This window comes from Oryza sativa, chromosome 10, assembly GCF_034140825.1.
Source record: "Oryza sativa Japonica Group chromosome 10, ASM3414082v1".
In the NCBI taxonomy this organism is placed as follows: domain Eukaryota; kingdom Viridiplantae; phylum Streptophyta; class Magnoliopsida; order Poales; family Poaceae; genus Oryza; species Oryza sativa.
This window is the reverse complement of record NC_089044.1, coordinates 17492031-17513379: the sequence shown is the minus strand read 5'-3', so window position 1 is coordinate 17513379 and position 21349 is coordinate 17492031. Positions and strand designations below refer to the sequence as shown.

General features: G+C 42.3%; 3 protein-coding genes and 1 pseudogene across 4 annotated transcripts; 2 read left to right on the top strand and 2 right to left on the bottom strand.

Moving 5' to 3' along the window:
• Positions 1–1274: 1274 nt before the first annotated feature.
• Positions 1275–7031, bottom strand: LOC4348807 (uncharacterized). Of its 2 annotated transcripts, XM_015759555.3 has the most exons (12): positions 6798–7031; positions 6158–6263; positions 5876–5987; positions 5129–5287; positions 4865–4966; positions 4708–4800; positions 4072–4161; positions 2964–3056; positions 2740–2883; positions 2227–2334; positions 1911–1962; positions 1275–1831 (listed from the first exon to the last, which is right to left on the bottom strand). In XM_015759555.3, the coding sequence occupies exons 3-12, from the start codon at positions 5969–5971 to the stop codon at positions 1797–1799; spliced, it is 972 nt and encodes a 323-aa protein (XP_015615041.1). In that variant the 5' UTR covers positions 5972–5987; positions 6158–6263; positions 6798–7031; the 3' UTR covers positions 1275–1796. The 2 variants fall into 2 exon arrangements, with proteins under 2 accessions (XP_015615041.1, XP_015615040.1); XM_015759554.3 differs by lacking the exon at positions 6158–6263.
• Positions 7032–10063: 3032 nt separating this feature from the next.
• Positions 10064–11200, top strand: LOC9266099 (ankyrin repeat-containing protein At2g01680-like; annotated as a pseudogene).
• Positions 11201–11288: 88 nt separating this feature from the next.
• On the top strand, positions 11289–12084 carry LOC136353805 (protein ACCELERATED CELL DEATH 6-like; the record flags this gene model as incomplete). Its single annotated transcript, XM_066305042.1, has 1 exon — positions 11289–12084. A coding segment is annotated over one exon (591 nt), but the record flags the coding sequence as incomplete, so codon positions are not given.
• A 1633-nt stretch (positions 12085–13717) lies between these two features.
• Positions 13718–21142, bottom strand: LOC107279026 (uncharacterized). The gene is made up of 5 exons (XM_015757962.3): positions 20887–21142; positions 19429–19516; positions 18724–18820; positions 14317–14425; positions 13718–14235 (listed from the first exon to the last, which is right to left on the bottom strand). Exons 1-5 carry the CDS (start codon positions 20981–20983, stop codon positions 14228–14230), a joined length of 399 nt encoding a protein of 132 aa, XP_015613448.1. The 5' UTR covers positions 20984–21142; the 3' UTR covers positions 13718–14227.
• Positions 21143–21349: the final 207 nt, after the last annotated feature.

Here is a 21349-nt window from a genome sequence, read left to right as displayed (position 1 = left end):
AGTAGTTTTGACTTTTGACGCTATCCCACAAATCACGCAACACATCACACGCTGCACGCTACTTCGGCGCTTCCTCACCTCCACAAATCACGCCTCGCGAGTTGGTCCCGCACCATCAAGCAGCGGCGGTCGGCGCTCTTCCACGCTGCCCGTATCGTTGCTCTCACGGACGCCGTCTCCCCATCCTGCCATCCGCCGGCGCCTCATGTCGTTCTCCTACCTCTCCAGCCGCCGGCTCCTATGCTGTTCTCCTCCTTCTCCGACCGTTCCTCTCCCTCCGGCTGCTGCAGGTTCTCCACATCATTATTCCCTTCCTCCACCCGGCTGCTGCAAGTTTCCCAGACCATTCTTTCCTTCCTCCGGCTGCTAGCAGTCGCCGCTCGCATCTGGGTGCGGGGCCCCGGAGGGGCCGGGGCCGGGGATTGATTTTGCCCCGTTCCTCACTCCGGGGCCGGGGCCGGGTGAACCCGCAAGGATGCGGGGGCGGGGCCGTTCCTATCCAACCCTCACCCGCCCCGCCCCATTGCCAACCCTAGTTTAGGGAGGCGATTTAGTTGGCCCGCCCAATTTTGTTAGCACACTGAATGTTTATGTTTTTTGCTCTTGCTAGGGGAGTAGGGGTTTTTGCCTTTTTGGACTAAGTAGACTTCTCTATGGTTTTTGAAAGGATTTCCCATTGACTATTTGCCACTCTTATGAGTGGTGCTAAATTATTTGTCACTGGACCCACATGTCATATATATGTGAGGGCACACATGACATAGACAACGAGTGGCAAAAAAATTAATTGCCATATCTTAAAAGTGGCAAGAAGTTAAATATCCCATGCGCATTTGTGATTAAGGAGTCTAGAATTATTGCTTTTGAAATGTAAGGAGATACTCCCTCCAAATTTGTGCAGACATACACGCACATGCCACACTCACATTCTCGCAAATACGCTCTCTAACACATACTCTAAGAAACAGGAAAACCTGTGGCATATCCGTGATCTCGCTAAAGTTCTATTGAAACTTTGAAGCCTACCTACATATGCGTAATATTAATGGGCATCAAGATTTGAACCCTTTGTGAGAAGTTATGCACCCACAACTATACCACCACGTCACTAGTTCTTACTCCTTTCATTTTAAACTAACCAACATCATATATAAATGAAAATGGGAAATGGAAGGGGAGTGTTAAGGAAGACAACAAATTGGGGGGTTTCTTTTTATTGTTATCATTTCTTTCATTTTCTGGATCAAACAAGGCTAACATAAAAGACCTTTGCATTTTGAAGATCCGCGGAGTTTTCAATTTCATTCACAAGCCTGACAAAATGGAGCTTATAGCTCAGTTTACATGCAGATGCTTTCGTAGGTAAAGAGGCCAAACTTGGTTCTTAGCCCCCCAAAACCAAAACCCAACACATGGCAAACTAGCAATTGCATCATCGCACTCAATCAGTTCATCGCTGCCAGTCTACTAACTTGGGCAACGCCTATGTGAAGGCCCAAGTAGTGAAGCTTACACCAAGAATAACTAGCTGGAGCTCACATAGTGCTCCAAAATGAGGCCTGGTAACTCAAGTGTTCATCATCGAGGTGTACCCTTCACACGGATCATCTTCAACAGGTTACTGCAAGCTGGACTCCCAGAGGCCAGAGCAGCAAGATGCAAAACATAGGTCTCTGGTTGCTAATTAGTTAGCTACATATATTAGTTACTCCCATCATATAGGTCTCCACCTGCTAATTAGTTAACTACATATACTAGTTACTCCCATTATCTAGAAGGGTTATAGCCGGAGAAGGCTAGCCATCGCCACGCTCCTCAGAGACCACACCACCTGCAGTATGGGTTTTATTCATGGTTATGAAAGCATGTATGAGAATTGGAAAGAAAAAGAACAAGTAAATGTATCTTACTGGAAAGAGTAATAGCTATGTTTGCTTGGCGATCTGCCTCGGCATTCCATTCCTTCATGCAGAAACAGAAAGTGGAGAAAATCAGCAATACCAAAAAGTATCAGTGCCTTAGAGATATAGCTGTTGTTTTAGCTTGCCCAACCAAGCATACGCTAGAGACAACTTCTGTACAGAAACATCAGATATGCAGTGAAGGTCTAGGAAGAATGAGATGCCGCTGATGCAAAACGAGACAAAATAATGTTGTCTCACTGTTCATGCTTATATCAAATCATCAACGTAAAAATGCAATGCAGGAAGGAAGTTTAAATAATACCCGTCGAATGTGGTTGATCTCAAATGAGACGAAGTTTTCTTTGAGCTTTCTCACTTCCTTGCACAGTTCCATCATGTTCTGGTTCTTCGTTTGCCATGTACCTTTCACCTATTTGAGAAATATATGAGAAAGCTGTTAGCGGAGAAAATGATACTCTTGTCTAAAATATGTAGTTTGAATATGTGATAACGGTATGAGAAAAACTTTCTATGAAAAATACTTATATGAATTCTTTCTTAATTTACTATATTGTAATGGGCATTGGGCTGAGGTCCGAGGCCCATGACTATGCCAAAGAGAGGAATGGCAGATCATTTTCAGTTTCTATATGTGCTTTGTTCATGATTTGATTTGAAACATGATCTTAAATGTTTGCTTCTAGGAACATTTAGTTCTTATTTCATAATTGAAAGCACATCAAGCAGCATGACAATCCCAACATGCCGGACAGGCAGACAACCATAAAAAGGAGGTGACTTGATTAGTGATGAAGAAGCAAAGAACAAAATATACCTGATAACAGACTAGTTGAGAGTCGCCATATACTATGATTTTCTTGAAACCATGCCTAATAGCATATCTCAATCCTAAGATCAGGCCCCGGTATTCAGCAACATTATTGGTAACAATACCAAGACCCTCGCGAAGTCGAGATATCTTCAAGGATAAGTAAGCACATGAAATAAAAGTGAAAACCAACCATTAAACTTTGAAGTGCATTAAGTACTTAAGTATACCACTCTCCCATCTTCAGTCATAAGCACAGCCCCAGCACCCGCTTTTCCTGGATTTCCTTTCGATGCACCATCGAAGTGAAGTAAGCATACCATCTGAAAAAACAGATAAGGTGCAAAACATTTATACGAGTAAAATAGCATGTATTAATGACCAAGTAGATGACTTCTATGCAAGGTGAGGTGAGGAGGTAACCCTATGGCAACATAAATTTCTAGCTCCACAGTTTGCCTGTAGATGTGACAGTTGGATTAATAAGTGGAAAACTTACATGCAGGATCTGAGCACAATTGAAACAACTTTAAGGGTTAATGGCCTCAAGTACATAGATTATTAAATTTATTATTTCATCATCCATTTACAAAAGATTCTGCAGTAAAGCATCCTAAAGAGATGCAAGAAATAGGCACAGTTGAATAGTAATTAAGGAGTTAACAGTCTTAAAAGAATGTCTTACTGATACGACAGCCTTATCAAAACGATTCTGCAAAGCACACCTTTTTCTTTTGGAGAATACACAGGAGATAAATTTTTTTGTGATTACATGGAAGATGCACATGCACAAACACCACCACACAAGCACAGCACACTTGTGCGTGTACCCCTTAACGCAGTTCAACAGGCAGAGGCCCATGGTAAATCTGTGAGCCTGAGTGTGTAAGTGGGGACATCAAGATTTGAACCTTAGTGGGCAAAGCCATGCACTCACAACGCATCTTTTCTATAAAGAAGCAACAGGTACTACAAGCTTGAAACTTCCTATCCTAATCATGTAATACTTATTCATGTTGGAAAATAAAAAACCTGTTATTTCCTTACAGATAAGATGTCAGAAGTTAATTAATGAAAAATGAATTAGTGGCAGAACATGTTTGTGATAGTAGGCCTACCTGGTCAAAACAATAGAAAAACGAAGCTAGTGATTAAGAGCATTCAATACAAAAGCATATTGAGCATTCATATGTTTTTCTGTTTAATATCGAACTTAATTAACACAACACCTTGAATAGCACATTTTTTAAGAATGCATTATAGCTTTAGAAATCTGATAAGTCAAAAGTATTGTAGTAGATGCAGAAAATTAATCAGCAAAACAAGACCAAACTTTACATATTGTTTCGAGAGAGGTTGTGCATCAACAGTTCCACTCTGATCAAGATTATTCGGTGAGAAATGGCTGGAAGAACTAGGTCTTGATTCCTGCAATATAAGGCCATCATATTATTCCAAGTAATAACAAGTGTCTTGAGGATCAACATAAAATAACTTGAAGAATCAGTGTATCCTTTATTAAGGGTTGTCAGGAACATATGACTACATGCAAATGCATTTCAGCAGAACATACATATGCATTGTGATACCATATTAATAAGCATGAACATGATGCCCTGCTCAAATTAAAAAGAAAAACAGAATTAAATCTCTTTATGCATGTGTATGCATGATGGAAGCCACATGGTAACTCATGATTATGTGCTCACGCGAATGGACATTATACACTTTAAATGTGTATGTACTGGTGCCACCGTCCTGCATTTACATGTGGTTAGGAAGCACTTAATCACATGCTCTGAAAATGAAGTGTGTACCTAATTTGCATTATCATCACCTGTGCCAAATGTTGCTACCAGGGAAAGTATAAACTAGAAATAATGTTCATTTTCCTCATATTCACTCGTTATGTCTAGTGGCATGCTAGGCACATACATACGCACACTCGCAGTCTCACCATGGTACTTAGCTTACCAGCCTGTTAAATGCTTGTCCCCGAACAGAGTAGCCTTGGTTAATACGCTGGCTATAGTGCTCAGCTGAGGCTTGACCAGATCCCACGGCATCCTGTAATAAAGCAGGATGAGGTTTTATCACTGATATCTTGAATGCTTGCAATAGCAAAACTTACGTAGTTCAGATCCACGGATTGTGCCCCAGGCTGATATCTTGTATTGTTAAGGACACCTGTATGATTTAGAGCTGATTGATTTGAACTAGAAACAGTTATCTCCTACAAAGGAAGACAAAGCATGAGTGAATAAAAAAACAAAGCTAGTTTTTTTTTTAAAAAAAATTATCCCATTACACAATATTGGAGCTTATATTAACTTTGTCAGATTCGACATGTCATCCAGAGATGGAAAAGGCACATATAAGTGTGTTGGCACATTACCTGAAAAGTACAGGGGATAAGGGTACCAAATAGATCTTCCCTAAGTTCAGCTGCATTGATTACATATGTAGCATTACTTAACCCACGCGAAGAGAGGTATTCCTCCTTTTCTCTGCTCCAAGAGTTACCCTTGTAGGCACTTGCAGCAGGACCAGATACCTTTTGAAAACAAATCAGCAATCTCAAGAGTTACTGTCCATATACAAAGAAAGAAGCATGAAATTTACAGTATTTATAATCCCAGAATGTATTACAGACGGTGGGAGAAGTAGTTTTCAGAGGAGTTGTGCAATTCTTACTTGATATTTGAAAATAGAAGTAAAATTCACCAAAATGTTGATAGTTTTTTAGTAGAAAACGTGAAGAGGGCTAACGTTGACTTGTTTCATCTCCCTTCAGTTAAGCTAACGACATGGCAAGATAGAAAAACAATCCATTCAAATGAATATAGAAAACAAACCACAAATGAATATTCAAATGAATATAGAAAACAAACCACAAAGTTAACCCTTTGATACATGAAGATACGCAAATTGTGTTAGGAGGTTGAGGGAGCAAGGATAAGTGCAAAGTTGCATAAACAACTTATCCTTTACCTTATCAACAGGTAGGATCACTGTGTTCTTTTTTTAAAAAAAAAAATTTCACAACAGCAAAACCAAAAACTTACACTATAAATGAGAAAAATGGATGAAAACAGGAAAACTTAATGTACAATCACAATAACATTAGTACAAATACACATACCGATGAGCAAATTTGAGCCTGGCAATCATTTAAAGATTTGTAAACAGCTACCATCTCCCCCTTCCTGACAAGATAATAGTTGCTGCCCTCTTCCATCGTACCAAATGCAATTCTGTCAAAAAGATGAAGCACAAATGAAGAAGATCATTTCAGTGCAAATGTGTCATCAAGAGAACTAATTCTAGTAGCTACATAAGTGATAAGTATTGCAATGGTCAGTTACGATGCCGGCATAGTTAGAGACCAGCACGAACAGCAGCAGCAGGCACTCTTGCTACTTACCCGCACAGCTGCACCTGCAGGAACGCTAGTGGTCACCCCGCACGACCGTTGTCGGCGTGATCTCCAGAAGAGAGTGCTCCCCAGAGGCCAGTGATATAAGAGATGCCTTATGTGAAAAAACCAGTGCACAATAGTCTTTTCGTATATGTATTTAAGTTTTAGAAAAAAAATAAACTAAAATGGGGAAAATACCTAGATATGAGCCTATTGTAGCTACTTTTACGAAAACAGGTGCGAATCCTCAATTCATACAAAAATAGGGGCAAACCCTGAAGGTCCCCTAAAAATAGAAGCCCTAAAAAGAGAAGCGAATACTCAATTTTCCCCTGGAAAATAAGCCTAAACTCCATCAGATCATCATAATAATGCACAAATGCTACCCCGAAACGTTACATATCAACAAAAACGGCTTTCTCTAACTTTCACATATTTTAACCCACTTGAGACCAAATGCTGCTGTCAGTCTAATAGTATATCACATTACATTCGATCTCCAATGGCCAATGCAGGTGCAGCTGTACAACAGTACAAGCATTCGAATAGATCTCCTAACTTTCATAGGATTCTACGCGGAAGGGATGCTGGGTTTAACAACCAATCGGAATCGGCGAACCCTTGATCCTAGGGAGGATTAGGATACCTGAACCCTGCCGGAGAGGGCGACGGCGGCCAGCCCCCGAGCGTGAGCTGCCGGAGCGAGGGAGGGCGACGGTGGAGCACCGGAGGGGGCGGCCTGGAGGAGAGGGCGACGGAGAGGAGAGCAGAGGGAGGCGGCGACCGGCTCGGAGCCCGCGAGCGCCGGCCGCCGGAGCGTCGCGCCGATGAGCGGCGGCGCAGTGAGCGAGTGGGCCGGCGGAGTCGGAGGAGGAAATGCGAGGGTTTGGCTCCTCGTGGGCCGGTCAAAAAAAGGCCCAATCTGCACGGGGTCACGGGAATATTCGGTCCTGAGTCAGCACGCCACGTCAGCATTATTGAAAAATATATATATATATAAATCTAAGCTTCTGTTAACCCTTTGCCTATAAGATTAATTAGTTCTCAAATTTAGAATTTTTATTCTTTTTGAATTTAATTTTAAAAATAAATGTCAAAAACTTATTTCCATCATGAATGTTTTGTCACGCCAATACTTGCATGAGAAACAACACTACCATATTATGAGAGGTTGGTCTTGCAATATTGTTTGGCTCAAAGATTAAGATTTAGAAATAAGTTTTTTGATTGGTTTATTTTTAAATCAAAAAAGTTGTTTTAAAAAAACTCAAAGTGACTCAAATATGGTCTAGGTCAAGTCTTTGTATTTAAATCGTGAATTGAAAAGGACTTTCTCTAAATCTTTTTATATAAATCATGGAGCTAATCCGTAAACAACTTCCATGCATGTTGCACTTTCAACCGTATAAATAATAAGAACAAGTTTAATGATAGAGCTCATTACAAGCTATAAGCTTATTGTAAAGCTATAGTTTATATAAGTCTAAAACTTAAACCTAAATGGGCTGATTTTACCACTAGAAATCTAACCAATTGAGTTATGCTCACTCAGTGCATAAGAATAGATTGGAGATGCAGAATGACAAAGTTGAATGATTTTGTCATATGTTGTGGTCATACGTTGTTGATTGGTGAGGTCCTCAAAACACAAAAAGGAATGAACCAAACTCTCTAAGCTATATATGTTGTCGGTGATATGGGCCCGGAGGTATCGTGTACACAGGGAGGAGGCCGCCCCCAAACCCCCGTGGCACTTCCCCAAGGGGGTCGGGCCCAGGATGGAGCGGCGGCTATCCTCTCCTAGTTGGGGGTCGGGCCGCCGGGGGTCGGGCCGCCCAGACCCTCTTCACGCACCTACCAACGTGCGGGGGTTAAGTGGGCGCGCCCAATACCCAACTAACTACATTTATGGTGGATGTTGTGGCCGTGCTGCACCGCATTTAATGCGGCATGCGGGAATGGCTGACAGGCCGAGTGAGCTTGATTGACCAGCGTGGCAGGGTGAGTGCGCCTGCCACGCTGACTGCCTGTGTACTGGCCCGTTGTCAAGCGGCGTATGGCCGGTGCCGTCTAGTCACATCACCATAATAAGAAATCCCTCGCCCCATGTGCAAGCCGGAGATAATTTCCTACTCTAATTTAAATCAGGGTATCCAATCCCTAGTGGGAACGGGTACCTAAAGTCTTAAGATGGTAGATGGGGAATGACGCACACGTACCCCGTGTCACCCGCCGTGATTTGATAGGGCCATGCTGGAGCGCTGAAGGCATGATTTCCTTTGTCAGAGGAATAAGACGTGTAATAAATGTATAAAGGATGTCTTCCTTCTTCTCTAGGTAGACCGTTTGGGCCCATGTAGTAACCCCTTGAGGTATAAAAAGGAGGTGCAGGCCTGGTGAGTGAGCGATCGAACACATTCTGATTGAACCAACTAGTACACTGTGTCTCTCACAGAAATCAAGCACACGCAGGAGTAGGGTGTTACGCTTCTTAGTGGCCCAAACCTGTATAAACCTCTTTTGTCTCATCGTTCTTGAGGGGCCCGACCCCCTCCACATCACTCCTGGCACCGAACCTCGATTCTAACCCGCTGCCCCCGGTCGAACTGAAAGGGGGGGCCCTTAGTCCCCTGCTCCAGGAGTTCACCCTCTGACATATGTGAATATCCTAACCCTAGAATAGGGAGATGAATCCTTTTTTTTAAAAGATAATGGATAGAAATTCGATCTATATATCCAAAAGTGGATATACACAGTCAAATGTTACACAAGTGCATATGCCATAAATCTCAAAGTTGAGATAAATGAAAAATAAACAACTGAAAAGAAAAGAAAAGAAAAGAAGATAAAGAGAAGACTAAGCCTCAATCTTTTCCTTCATGCTTCAAAATAGGGAAAAGCGACAGCTAGCCCGCCCTTCTACTGCCACACCTTCTCAATGACACTACATACACCACAAAAGCTCATTCATTTCATCATAAGCAAAGGAATGGGACGGAACTAGTCCACTCAGCCCGCCGACCAGTCTCACGTCCCTCGGACAACCTATGACCCCACATCACAAACAAGTCCATGCGGCCATTCCATTATCATCAGAGAGCACCACCTTACCACCATTGATGCCAAATAACATGACATCCATCACCCCCGCAACGTGAATGAGCTTGCCACTACCCTACCATTGTTGCCGTAGAGCCTCACATCTGCCGAGCCGTTGAAGCTTATCTCATGAAAAAACCGATGCCACCACGCTATCGTGGCTGCAAACTACAACCTCTGTTGAACTATCGTAGCTTATCTCTCCAGAGAGCCATTGCCGCCACTCCATCCTCGCATACCGTGAACTCCAATGGGCTGCCAACATAGCCAATCGCCGAGTCCAACGTGCCTAGCTCCTATCCAACTTCTTCACCGCTAGCCGCCGCCCAACCGGCAAGCCTCTAGCTGCCTGCACCGTTCGCATCCACCACCAGTGCTCCGCCTGCCAGATCCATATGAGCCACCTGCGCCGCTAACATCTCCACAAACGAAATGAAGGAGAAGGCCTCGCCGCCGCCGTCCTAGCGGCGAGGAAGGTGGCGGTGGCTGCTAGGGTTTTTTTTTTAGGAGGGGAAGAGTTGGGAGGGCAGCCAAGGAATCACAGTCGGGAGAGGAATCCATGTTATCTCACTGCATTTCTTGTTCATGAATATAACTATTTCTAACATTTAAAATTTATCCACAAATATAAGCATTTATAGAGTACAACTCCCTCGGGCCCCGGCCCAACCACCCTCTTGTTATCCAAATTTTGCTGAAATTTGTGTCGACCTTAACATTAATTTCTGTTTAAACTCTTATGAATGCTTATATTTGTGAATGGAAGGAGTACTAAATTACACCTAATGGGACTAGGTGGACTACCTTTCAGAGATGACAGAATTGCTTCTGGAATGGAACAACCAACTCACCAAACAACGAGATGAACATGGAAACACGCCGCTACACTTCTCTCTCTCACAGGAAGGCGAGAAGCATGGAATGCTTCCCCTCTACGCAGTGCCCCGTTAAAAGGGGCAAAGCCATCGCAACGCTCCTGAACATATCAGAACCACCACTGGAGCTCACCAGGACATTGCTGGAAGCAGATGCAGACTCAGCATTCCAGCCGGACAGAAGAGGGTCCTTCCCAATCCACATCGCGGCCTCGGCTGCAGGTAAGGATGCAAGCGGGCTTTTTTTTTCCCGCTTATCCCACTTCTAGTTTATTTTTACTTCTAAATTTTGTACTACTGTACGAGAAATAAACTAGCAAATGGGTTTTTGTGCGGGTAACGGGACTACCCACTTGTATCCCCTAGCTGCAGGTCGGCTCTCGGCGGTCATCGCCTTGCTCACCATATTCCCCGGTTCCGCCGGATTGCGCGACTCCGATGGGAGGACCTTCGTTCATGTCGCGGCCAGGAAGAAGAGGTACAGTGTTGTTGCACACGCTTGCCAGACGCCGGCATTGTCAGGGATCTTGAACAAGCAAGACAACGAAGGGAACACTGCTCTGCACCTAGCTGTAGAAGCTGGGGATTGGTGGATTTTCGCCTGCCTGTTCGTCAACAAGCAGGTGGACTTGAACTTACCAAACAGTAGTGGACATACCCCGCTGGAACTCTCTATTAACACTATCCCGACAGGACTCTACTGTCTCCTGGTAACACGTCGAATTCCAAAAATTGAATGCTTTGTTCTCACATGTTTGGTAAAATTTGAGAAAAAATAAGAGAAACTAAGATTTGTACCTCCTCTCTGCAGAACTCGCGGATTTTGATACAGGAAACACTGATAGCCGCCAATGCTACCCGCGGCATTTCTCGGATGGATGCTGCTGGTACGGAAGAACACGGACCCCAATCTGAAGCCGAGAATGAGGAAAAAGGGTCAGAAATAGTACTACCTCTATATTATATTTTAATGTATGACGCCATTGACTTTTTGTTCAACGTTTGATTATTCATCTTATTTAAAAAAAATTATGTAATTATTATTTATTTAAGTGTGACTTAATTCATCATCAAATGTTCTTTAAGCATGACATAAATATTTTCATATTTGCATAAAAAATTTGAATAAAACGAATAGTTAAACGTTGATAAAAAAGTTAACGGCGTCATATATTAAAATACAGAGGGAGTCAAATTCGACGCAATTTCTCAGCGTTGGCTTGGTCTTGATCACGACGATGGCGTTTGGCGCCACTTTCGCGTTGCCAGGGGGTTACATAGCCGATGACCACGCCAACGGAGGAACGCCAACTCTAGCTCGAGCGAAGCAATTCCAAGGGTTCGTGATGGCAAACACGCTGGCCTTCTTCTGCTCGTCGTTGGCCGTCCTGAGCCTTGTGTTCGCCGGGACACCAACGGTAGAGTTGCCGATGCGCTACACGCACTACAATATCTCCATCTGGCTGTCTCTGAACGCGGTAGGATCCTTGCCAATAGCCTTTGCAATAGCTGTTTATATCATGATCACTCCGGTTGCTGCCAAGACCTCTCCTGCAGTCATCGTGGTGATTCTCTCGGTAGGGATCCTCCATTCCCCCTCGATAACCGAGAAATTTACTAAGCTTTTGTTGGTGCTATGTGTTAGACCAGGAGTATTGCCAGTGTTAAGATCTAGCATATTTAAGGTAATGTTACTCATGTTTTGGCCACTCATAGTTATCATTGGTTGGCAAGAGTTTTCATCGATGATTTGAACAAGAGGACTCAAGAGTGATACTGTGATATATGGACATATTTCTTGTGCATTCTGTAAGTTTTTTCGTCTCGTTTGAAATGGACATGCTTTTTATGAACAATGCATAAGATCAAGGAGAGGAGGGATGATTTATGATTCTTTTTTCCCTGTTTCCATAAGAGAATATATCATAGCTCACAACTTCGTTTTCTCTGAGACACTCTGCTGTGCAACTATAACTAGAGCAGTGCCTAGCAAATAGCAAGTGTGGATATAATACAGAAGAAATCACTGACGGTTCAGGACAGTAAAATTCATGTTCTAAGTTGCACCTTTCAAAACCTTCAAGTCCTAAGTGTACAAAATCACTACCAAGATGCACGTTAAACTAGAGTATGATTTAGTCTTGTTTATCAATAGGGGCCACAGAATTATAGACACACCTGGAATTAGAATAATAAGGCAAGTCTTCCGCAAAATCAAGCATCTCGATTCTCGATAAAGAGCAATGGACTGCACTTGAGACTTGACAAAAACAGAGCATCAATCAGGCTATCAAACTTGCTCTAACCCTCTTCCTGATTTCCATCAAACATAAGTTACTCCAAGTTAGAGATAACAAGAAGAAATGCTTGCATATCTATGGAATGCAGGCTACACAAAAGAAAGCTTTAAGCTTCAAGAGGATATGGACGATCAAGAGTTGCAGCATGTGAACCAAGTGGCTGAAGAATCTTTCAAAGTGCAGAAATAGCCCAAAGAGGCTGTAGAAAACGCCCAAATTTCTTTGTTCCAGCATTTTGTTTTTACCCTGAAGCTAACAGTAGGCTTTATTTCCTAGTTATCCTGAGTGACCTTAATATCATCCGTGAAAGAAGGGCAAACAATGCAAGGATAAGAATGTAATTACCTTGGGGAGAGACGTTGCAATGGTGTTGATGAATGCTGAACAACGGACAGCAGCATTCTAGCACCTGAACTGATGTAATTTCCACGTACCTTGCAGTCTGGAGCATGGCATTAACTGAAGATGGAAGGGTCCAAAAATTGTTACAGCTCAAAGATTTTTCAGCTTTCTTCCAGCATATAGTCAAGCACCTGCAGACTACAGCCCACTTGTGATGCAATAAATTGGAAGCTCTGCTCAAGAATTCAACAGATGTGCAAGTAGCAAAGATGCAATGGCTCTTATCACAAGAAGCAAGAAGGTGTGTGCAATATACTTCCTTTTGATTTGTACTCCTTCCAAAAAAACTGGTTGTAATACTGAGTTTTCTGGTAGGCAATTTTAGGTGCTCAAGGTGTGCAGCTCCGCAACCGCAAAGACATAATTGTTGTATTTGATACCATTTTTACGTTGCAGTCTAGTTCTTACTCATCACTTGATTTTTATATTTGATCCATTTTTGTAGTTTTTATACATCACATCGCTTTGATCAATACACCAGATTGCCAATTGTACACAGGGAAACAAAGGATCATATGGCAATACAGGAAAGTAAGTCAAAACAATTAGCATGGGCAGCAAGATTTACGAGAAAAATACTTCAACTAAAGCAAGAAGAAAGTGCATTGTGGTGAATGATTTAACAATTGAAGCAAGGGTTTGTTGGAACCATGCCACCCTATATTTGCAAAATTTGAGATATGCCACCCGTATCTCAATGACATGTAAGACCCACATGAGTCAATGACATGTGGGGCAGGGTGGCATATCACAAATTTTGCAAAATTTGTGTGGCATGGTTCAAATTCTCCCTTGAAGGAAACTGGTCGGAATTCAACAGTTGCAAATATGTGTGGTCAGAAATGAACTATCTGTGTATACGTAATCGAAAACAGGTAAAGCAGCAAGAAGATCAGAAACTCATTACGGAAACTGAATTATATCCAAAGATAAACTTGCCCATATCTCTTGTCTTAAAAATCCTGACTACAAGCAATATTAAGGACACAATTTTTACCAACATTCAGATTTATTCCCTTTGTAGAGTAGACAAAGTATACCACTATAATACTGCCTGTACTGATAATCTGTCAAACGAAAAACAGTACAGCAAAAAAGGCACCTCCCAACAGAAACAAGAGAGTTAAAAAAAATTACCTAGAACAACACATCCTATACATCTTAGAGACAGATCAAAAGGTCGGACAGGACTTGACCTGACGCACAGCTGAAGCAGTGGGGATCTCACAGACATAGGATGGAGAAGATCCAAGGAGGTGAGTAAACTACTGAGTGTGTACATATCTGTGTGAAGCATGGTCTAGACTCGAGGACTCCATTTTCTGAAGAAAGTCTAGGCGCTGCCCCCACTATAAAAGGTAGAGTGACCAGAATAAAAAAGGAGACCGAATCATCTGCTGTTAGACACCTGTGCTATGTAGGCCACTTGTAAGAGAGGGCGCCACGTTCAGGGAGAAGGTTGCGGTGCTACTGTAAAATGGGCACGTACCGCTGCTCCAGACTCCATTATATAAACATCCCTCTGCCTGTGACACCTTCAGTCCTGCATCATCCACCGCCTTCACTGGGGCTTGGCGAAGAATCGATCGATGCATCCACTGCAGTGAAAAATCCAAAATCAATCCATAGTTCTCTCATTTGTCAGTCAAGAAAATATATAGCCATGCTCAAACACTCAACAACGACACAGTGTGCAGTTCGATCTGGAGAAGAAACCAGCAGTCTAACAGGTAAAGGAATACTTCTCTTTTACGCTCTGCTGATACTGTTTGTACAATGAATATAACCTTACTCCTCTCTTTTCCCATCATATAGTGTCAAAAGTTCACGGAATACAGCTCCATACAGAGGAAACAAATCGGAACAATTAGAGGTATTTTTCTTCAGTACTGTTTAAAGATAGCCTTCTCAACATTATGAAAAGATTCCATTTGATCAAATATTTACGGCTTTAGTTTGCTTTCATGGAAAAAGATAAGCGAAAAACACTACTATATACAGTGGTCTACATTGCTCCAGATTCCATTATTTCAGAAGCACTTGAGTCTATGCCTCCTTATAAACAGCTACGTTCTGATGGACAGCCACATCCATTGCCAGTTGCCACACAAAGTTTTAGCGGGGATTTGTAATGTAGTAGGCCAAAATGATTGGAGCGTGTAAGTCAATAGATGCAGAAAGATAAGCAATAATGAAGAAAATTAGTTGCACTCAATTAGGTAAGAACGAGTGTCTAATTTGAAGGTCCATGAGTGTATTCATTCCTATAAACACTAGTTTACAGTCAGTTGCTAACTTCTACATGACCTAACTTGGTCTGCCGAGCAAGTCAACTTCTGGCTATATGCTTAAAAGTTTAATTTTGCCACTGCACTTTTACAGTCCTTTGTATTGCCATCACTTGTGAGTGACACAAGGAATGGTATAAAGAAGGATTTGGGGATTTTTGTGGTGGCATGTAAGAATCTACTCATTTTAAGAAAAGTATTGCTAATTGACTCAATTTGTTGATGCACTTCATCAAAAGCTCGTGCTATTTTGAGCCCAAATGATATATCATGCGAACATTTAGCACATTATTTTGTGTTGGTCAATCCAAGGAGATTTCACGTGTGCAGGAAAGCATGATCCATTGGGACCTAAACAATAATGTCAGTGGTGAGAATGAGTGACCGTATACAGCTTGAAGAGAAAAAGATAGTCAAGAGGATAAGAAAGGGCCGGAAAATAAATAAAATGAAGGATCGGTATTGAAGTAATCTATTAGAAGAAACAAGAAAGTCAAGGGGAGAAGAGGAAATACAACCACACAATGGAAACAAGGTCTTCAAAAGAATTAGCAAGAACAGCACAGATGAAGAGGAAAGACCACATTCAGCTCAAGCAGGGCAGGAAGCGTGCAAGAACCGATGGAACTGAAAGAACAGCAAGAGATGAACCAACTCCCATCAGCAATATGGACTTGAAAAACACCGTTACCTTGAACTTAGTTAAGCCAAAATGCATGTGCCAACATTGCCAAGGACCCAAAGGAATTTGCAAGAACATCCATAATGAAGCGCGACGAACAGAATCCAATATTCAACTATTGCAACTCAAGGAATCGTCAGTTATAAACAGCACAATGATATGCAACCAAATGATGAAAGCAATACAATCAAAAGAATTAGCCAGAACAGCGAGAATGAAGAGGAAAGAACAGAATGCACTAAAGCGGAGCAGGAAAGGAACTATAATCAATAAAAATGAAATAAGGAAAGATGGCATTTCAAGTGCTAGTAAAATATGGAACTTTGGGGGCCCAACATGCATGTGCCCACACTGCCATGCGCTTATGTGGCATGGAGAAAAAATACAATCTACAAGAAGCAAACAGCCATCCTTTTCTCGTCAAAGAAAAAACCAGCCATCCTTTGGACTCTGCTGCAAGCAAGGGAAGGTCGCCTTGCCACCATTAAAAGAACCGCCACATTTCCTTTCAAGTTTATTGGCAAGAGATGGAGGAACATCAGAAAACTACCAACAGAACATTAGATCATACAATTCCATGTTTGCATTTACATCAATGGGAGGAGCTGTTGACAGAAAAATAAACAAAGGGCGTGGACCTTATGTTTTCCGACTGAATGGACAGAATTACCATCACATAGGAACTCTTCTACCTAAAGGTAGCAACAAGCCTCGCTTCCAACAATTGTACATCTATGACACAGAGAATGAGATCAAGAATAGGATAGAGGCATCAAGATCTGGCACGCGTAATGCCTCATTAGATGAAAAAACTATCGCCGGCCTACTAACAATGCTTGATGAGAACAACACACTAGCCCAGACATTCCGAATGGCAAGAGAAAGATTCAAAGAAGATGACTATCACAATTACACTCTGAGATTACTTGATAATAGGGATCAAGATGGAAGGCAAAACAATATGCCATCAACATCAGAAGTTGCTATGTTGATAGTCAAAGATCCAACTGAAAAAAGCTATGGACGCGACATTGTTCTTGAGTACAAAGATATGAGACCCAAAAGGATATCAGAAACCCATCCAAAATTCATGGCCATGCAATACCCGTTGCTCTTCCCTTATGGAGAAGATGGCTATAGACTTGGAATAAAATACAGCGGAAAGGATGGTGTAAGGTACGACAAGAAATGTGTCACTATGCGTGAATATTATGCATATCGCCTCCAACAGCGTCAAGACCAATCAATGTTACCACTAGCGTGTGGAAATCTCTCCATGCAGTTCATGGTCGATGCTTATACATGCATAGAACAGTGTAGGCTCAGCTGGATCAGGCAAAATCAAGGAATTCTAAGAACGGAACTTTATGGTGGGCTACAGGATGCACTTAGAACTGGAGACACAAGAACAGAGAAATTAGGGAGGAGGATAGTACTCCCAGCAAGTTTCACAGGAGGTCCTAGAAACAAAGAGCAAAACTACCAAGATGCGATGGCAATATGTCGTTGGGCTGGAAATCCTGACTTGTTTGTAACATTCACATGTAATCCAAAGTGGCCAGAAATCCAGTGCATGCTAGAAAAGGTTGGGCACCAGAAACCATCAGAACGACCAGATATTGTAGTCCGAGTATTCATGATAAAACTAAGGGAGCTAATGTCAGATATTAAAAGGAATCAACATTTTGGAAAGACTAAAGCAAGTAAGTGATGAGAAAACAATACTCCTGAGTATAGTTCATTACTACAAGTAGTAACTGCTACTCCTAAATGCTAACACATGTATTGAATAAAAATTGCAGTTATCTTCACAATAGAATTTCAGAAGAAGGGACTACCACATGCCCATATCCTAATATTCCTTGACAAGAAAGAGAAGTGCCTAAAGCCCTCACAAATTGATAAAATGATATGTGCTGAGATTCCTGACAGCAACAAGGATCCTGAAACATTTGAAGCTGTCAAGAATTTCATGATGCATGGACCATGTGGAGAGACAAACCCAAAGTCACCATGCATGGTAGACCATAAATGTGATAGGTACTTCCCAAAAGGTTTTTCTGATGAGACAATCATTGATGAAGTCAACTTCCCAATATACAAGAGACGAGATGATGGAAGGCAGATAAAAAAGGGACGAATCAATTTGAACAATGGATTTGTTGTTCCATACAACAAAGATCTCCTAGTGAAGTTCCAAGCACATATAAATGTCGAGTGGTTTAACCGGTCTAAGTCAATCAGATACCTATTTAAGAGCATCTACAATGGAGATGACCAAGCAACAGCAGTTGTTGAAGAAACTGATACCGCAAAAGATAACGATGAGATTAAAAGGTATCTGGGATGTAGTTACATGACAGCAACTGAAGCGTGTTGGCGAATATTCACATTTCCTCTACACTACCAAGAACCATCTGTTCAGAGGCTATTCTTCCACGTGGAGAATGAGCAACAAGTGATTTTTCCAGACTCAACAGACCTACAGGAAATCATAAGACACCCAAGATCAGGGGTCACTATGTTTACTGAGTGGATGGAAACAAACAAAAAGCATGAAGATGCCAGAGAATTAACATATTCAGAATTTCCTACAAAATGGACGTGGGTTAACAAAGTGAAGAAATGGGTAAGGCGAAAAGGAAGAAAGAAAATTGGCAGAATCTACAATGCCCATCCGGCAAGTGGAGAAAGGTACTATCTCAGAGTTATCCTCAACACTGCAAAGGGTTGCACAACATTTGAAGATATCAGAACTGTCAATGGATTCGTGCACTCATCATACAAATCAGCATGCCATGCACTAGGATTTCTAAATGATGACAACGAGTGGATTGAGTGCATTAAGGAAGCATCCTGTTGGGCATCTGGGATAGAATTACAACAACTGTTCGCAACTATTTTATGCCACTGTGAGGTTACTGACCCAAAGAGTTTGTGGGAATCCATCTGGGAGGAACTCTCCAAAGACATTCAGCATACACAAAGTTGGCTCTTGAACTTTCCTGCCTCCTGCCTCACGCCTTCACATAAAAGGAAATGTGCTTTAATAGAAATTGAGAAGAACATGCGACAAGCAGGAAAATCACTTAAGGAATACACTGGAATAGAGCCCCCAAATGTGGCAAAGTTAAGTGAAATTGAGAACAGTCTTATAAATGAAGAGATGAACTATGACAAAGAGAGGTTGAAGCATCAGCACCTGCAAATACTAAACACTCTAAACATAGAGCAGAAAAAGGCATTTGATGCAATAATAGAATCGGCACACCAATCACTAGGCAAGCTAATATTTGTGGATGGCTATGGTGGGACAGGCAAGACATACCTTTGGAAAGCAATCACAACAAGGTTAAGATCAGAGGGAAAGATAGTAATTGCAGTTGCATCAAGTGGCATTGCTGCACTTCTGCTTCAAGGAGGTAGAACAGCACACTCAGCATTCAATATTCCAATCAACCTAACAGATGAATCTACATGCTTCATCAAACAAGGCTCGCGTATAGCTGATCTATTAATGAAGACATCACTAATACTGTGGGATGAAGCTCCAATGGCAAACAGAAACTGTTTCGAGGCACTTGACAAGAGCCTAAGGGACGTACAGAGGTTTAGAAATGAGAATAGTTACCAAAAGCCCTTTGGTGGCATGACAGTTGTTCTAGGAGGGGACTTCCGGCAGATCCTCCCCATTGTGCCAAAAGGAAGAAGGGAGCACACTGTAAATGCATCAATCAAATTCTCGTACCTCTGGCAACATTTCGAGGTGTTCAATTTGACAAAAAATATGCGGCTCAATTCTGTATCCAAAGATCAAGCAGAACATCAGAAGACTGCGGAATTCGCTGAGTGGATACTACGAATCGGCAACGGTGACACAATTTTATTAGATGAAAAGGGTTGGGTGAGTATGCCTAGTGACCTGCTGCTACAAAAGGGAGATGATCCAAAAGCTCAAATCGTCGATAGTACCTACCCTGGCCTACAATACAATTGCTGCAAGCCGAAGTACCTAGAAGAGAGAGCGATATTGTGTCCAACGAATGATGATGTCAATGAGCTCAATGAGTACATTATGGACCAAATCCAAGGTGACAAGGTAACCTACCTTAGCCATGACAGTGTGAGCAAATCAATGTCTTACAGCCATGAGATGGAAATGTTGTATCCTACAGAGTTCCTAAACAGCTTAAAGCACCCCGGAATTCCAAACCACCAACTTAAGCTCAAAGTTGGTCTACCAGTAATGCTTCTTCGTAACATCAATCAAAATGCAGGGCTATGTAATGGTACTAGAATGAGAATTACGCGATTCGGGAAAAGGGTTATTGAGGCAGAGATTATAACCGGAACACACATAGGTGATATGGTATGTATCCCACAAATCATCATGTCACCAAACGAACGAAAATGGCCATTTGTGCTAAACAGAAAGCAATTTCCTCTCTCGGTGTGTTTTGCCATGACAATAAACAAGAGTCAGGGGCAAACCTTAAACAAGGTCGGCCTCTATTTGCCTAGGCAAGTTTTTACTCATGGGCAGCTCTATGTCGCAGTCTCCAGAGTCACAAGCAGAGATGGCCTGAAGATCATGATCGCTGACAAAGAATGCCCAGGCGAAGGAATGGTGAAAAACATAGTGTACAAAGAGATCTTCCAGTAATTCCTACTACTTGCGGTTACTCTATGCAGTGTTCTTCCCCGTACTGAGGTTGTAATAAAATTGGCCGTGCTGTTGTTCCGGCCACTAGCTAGTTTTACCTACTGATGTTGTATTTTTCTTACTGTTTTGCAGTTAATTTATGCAATTTTCCTACTGTTTCCTAAAGCATGATACTGAGACTATCAATCAATGGACTTGCGGCCTAATTAACATATTGTGTTCTCATCTCTCTAATTGAATTGGCATTGAAATCTCTTATCTCAAATTGGTTAGGGTTATCACCTATCACTGCAGCTCTACACCAAATCGAGGCCGCATCCAGGTATCCAACTATGAACTATCCAAGGGCACACGCACGCATAGCGCAACAGGTCGAATGAGAAGAACAAATCAACAAACACAGTACAGGGTGGTGGTTCATCGTACCGGCGCGTTGGAGCCAGTCCACCCGGTGCCGCCGCCGCCGCCGCTGCATGCCGTGTTCACCGGAGTGGATGGAGGAGGCCCCGTCGACGAAGCCCATCGTTCGCGCTTCCGGCGCGGCAATCTGCGCCGCAGCGCTGGCGGCGACGGCCACCTCAATCCCGTCGGTCCGGTGGGTCGACGGCGACGGAGGCGGTGACTCCTCGCCGGAGAACGCGGCGGCGGAGCAACCTAGCAGCCCTCCTCGCTTCTCAACGGCAAGTTTTGGAGAATTTTTTATTAAAATATTTATAAAAAGTAATTTTTATTTTGAATAATTTGCAGATCAAAATGAAAATTACTTTTTATAAATATTTTAATAAAAAATCGAGTTTTGGATGCACCACGATGGCCCATCCATGTGTATGGGCCGAGTTATGGGCCTAAATTCCGGCTTGTTTACTTATATGGGCCTAGCTTCCGGCCC

What these genes read in the sequence shown, in the direction of transcription:
- LOC4348807 (XM_015759555.3), bottom strand. Translation starts at nt 5,971, where the DNA reads ATGGAAGAGGGCAGCAACTATTATCTTGTCAGGAAGGGGGAGATGGTA. An exon ending in AGGCTCAAATTTGCTCATCG is followed by an intron (nt 5,288 to 5,875) that starts GTATGTGTATTT and finishes TGTTTTCAAAAG; the next exon opens with GTATCTGGTCCTGCTGCAAG. An exon ending in TTATCCCCTGTACTTTTCAG is followed by an intron (nt 4,967 to 5,128) that starts GTAATGTGCCAA and finishes CTTCCTTTGTAG; the next exon opens with GAGATAACTGTTTCTAGTTC.
- LOC107279026 (XM_015757962.3), bottom strand. Translation starts at nt 20,983, where the DNA reads ATGGGCTTCGTCGACGGGGCCTCCTCCATCCACTCCGGTGAACACGGC. An exon ending in ATGCCACCAAAGGGCTTTTG is followed by an intron (nt 18,821 to 19,428) that starts GTAACTATTCTC and finishes TTTTATGTGAAG; the next exon opens with GCGTGAGGCAGGAGGCAGGA. An exon ending in GATTCCCACAAACTCTTTGG is followed by an intron (nt 14,426 to 18,723) that starts GTCAGTAACCTC and finishes TTTTCACTGCAG; the next exon opens with TGGATGCATCGATCGATTCT.